The 2,616-nt window shown below is 29.4% G+C and overlaps 1 protein-coding gene across 1 annotated transcript in view; it reads right to left on the reverse strand.

Moving 5' to 3' along the window:
- Positions 1-48: 48 nt before the first annotated feature.
- LOC111617294 overlaps positions 49-2,616 on the reverse strand; it is a gene marked incomplete at its 3' end in the record, with an annotated part of 14,111 nt that continues 11,543 nt past the window's right edge. The window contains exon 3 of the mRNA XM_023358605.1: positions 49-160. Coding sequence (XP_023214373.1) covers positions 49-160 — 112 coding nt within the window. The remainder of the gene's footprint in view (positions 161-2,616) is intronic.

A 2,616-nucleotide genomic window follows, 5' to 3' on the forward strand; every position in this document is an offset into this window, starting at 1 on the left:
AATATAAAAAATATGTAAATATTTCAAAACTTTTGTATAATTTTTTACTTACTCGACAATGACTACATTCTCCACAATCACTTTCTCTTAAACATGCTTCACATTTTCCACAATTTATTACCTTTGGTCGAACTTTCTTCGGTGGTTCATTGTTAGTTTTCTACCATCAGAAATAAGAAATTTATATAATTTTTTGCATGCTAAATCAAAATCTTCAAAAATGTATTTTTACATAAAAAAAGTAAAATACTTTTTACTTCTTGACTCAAATTTAATCTTACTTTTTTAAAGAAAATTTCAGTATGATAATCAACGAAATTTGTTTCAAAATTTAAATTTTGACATTTATGAAATTATTTTTACTGTTAAACATTTCATAAATTTCTAAGGTACCAATATGAACTTTTAAACAATAAATTTTACAAAATTTAAATTTTATGAGATAATAAAGCATCATTTTGTACTCATTGTTAAAACTAAAAAATTTCAATAGTTAATATTTATTTTAAATCTTATATTTTATTATATTGAAACTGTATCTAGAATATCAATTTCAATATAATGCAGGTGAGAAATATTAACATTTTCACAAATGGCAAACACATATTAGAGTATCACAATATGATAAAATTTGATTAGTAATTTGAGAAAAATGTTAATATTTTAAGATGTAATCATCTTAAAACTTAAAATGTTAAATTAAAACACAACCATAATTAGTTTTATCCACCAGTTTAATTGAAATCAATATAAATCAATTTATGTAATAAAGGTAAGTGTACAATGTGCATGCCGCTAAAACTCAAAAACGAGTCCCAGTACGATCAAGGGAGTTATATGGTGTGGTAGCCATCTATCCCCCATCCATGAAAAATATTCCCGTTTTTACTTGAAGGGCATACTGCTGAAGATATAAGAGCTAGAAGTTTTGCCCTCTAGAAATTTTTAGAACAATCCAGAACATTCAAGAGCATTCCACAACATTCCAAAATGTTCCAGGATGTTCAGGAACATCCCAAATCATTGTGGAACATTCCAGAACACTCTTGAATGTTGTGGAATGTTCTGGAACATTGTGGACCATTTGAAGCCTTTTTGTATGGGTGGGACTACCCATTGGTGGGGGTATATAAGTAAGTAAGTAATCTTTATTTATTGGCGTAGAAGGCTTTTGCCTGTTACAAGGGCGTTTTATTTTGATAAAACGCATATTAACATTTCATATAATAATTATTTAACAATATTAGTATTTACCATTTATTAATCAATATATTTATATTAATATTTTGTCATAATTATTATTTAACTAGTTGTTTGACGTAGTTATATATCTTATAAATCGTGTTAACATCAGCTCTATCTAATGTCTTGTACATTTCCTGCTCATTAATACATTTAGTCAGTGGGTCAATATAAAGTGGGGGTATATAAAGCAAGATCCGCCATGGGTTCAAATGTCAGTTTCTTATCAGTGATGAAGGGAAAAACCGAAAAAGAAGTGAAAATTCCAAAGTAGTGCAGTGAGTGAATAAAAACAAACAGTGAAGTGTGAGTAGTCAAACTCATACAGTGGCTGAATATAAATCAAAAATAAAGTGTGAAAACTGTGTAAAGTGTTCTTAGTGTATTTGTTAATAAAAAGTTGATTTGATTTATATTTTATACAATGCCCAAACTTAAAAGAAAAAGAGCTCTTGCCAGTTCTGAATATTCTTTTCAATATTACTAGGAATTTTCTTTTGAATATTAAATTAATTAATTAATTAAAGTTGATATCGTCAACAATATTATTTTTAGTTGCCAAAACTGCCCTTTGAAATAGCCACTCCGAATAATAATAAGAAGTGCAGAGCCCAAACAGTTAGGAGTTGAAGGTTGAAATTTGGTACACAGTTAGGAAACGTCATAAGAATGTACACTAAGAAGGGATTTTTCAAAATTCTCCTGCGGAAGAGAGGGACAGGATTAAGGCTTTCCATGAACAACTCGGCTTCTAATATACTATTTTAGATGCGGTTTTTTGTGTTTTTGATTATGTTTTAATAGGGTACGTCTTGAGAATGTACACTAAAAAGGGATTTTTCAAAATTCCCCCGTGGGGAAAGGGTGTTAACAATGGAAATGATTAAGTAACAATTGAAGTGTTAAGAGAAAGCAACGTGCAAGATTTACAGACGCAGATGCGGTTTTTTGTGTTTTTGCAAACAATCGAAAATATTTTTAGACCCATGTAAAAATTCTCTAATTAGTCTGGAAACGGGGGACCTAATTCTTGCATTCTGTGAAAACAGGTAAGATTGGCTATAATGTAATAATCTTATTCTTCACCATCATTACTTTTTGCCCGAGCAATGGCGTGCCTAACTGCTAGTTCCAAATACAGTGGTGCCTCACATAATGTACAGGTAACCCTCGTATAATGCGGTAATTACGTTCCAAAAAATTGCTGTGTTATGCGAATCCGTGTTATACGAAACAAAGAACTAATACGAAAAGGAGGGTTAGGTTCCAAAAATTAAAAAACATGCTAGTATATTTTTATAATTAAGATAAATATCTTCATTAAAATTTTTTTAAGTGATACATATTAATATAAATTAAACAATGTTTTCTTCG

The sequence above is a fragment of the Centruroides sculpturatus genome, unplaced genomic scaffold (assembly GCF_000671375.1).
Source record: "Centruroides sculpturatus isolate CEXI.00-Female unplaced genomic scaffold, Cexi_2.0 scaffold2957, whole genome shotgun sequence".
In the NCBI taxonomy this organism is placed as follows: Eukaryota; Metazoa; Arthropoda; class Arachnida; order Scorpiones; family Buthidae; genus Centruroides; species Centruroides sculpturatus.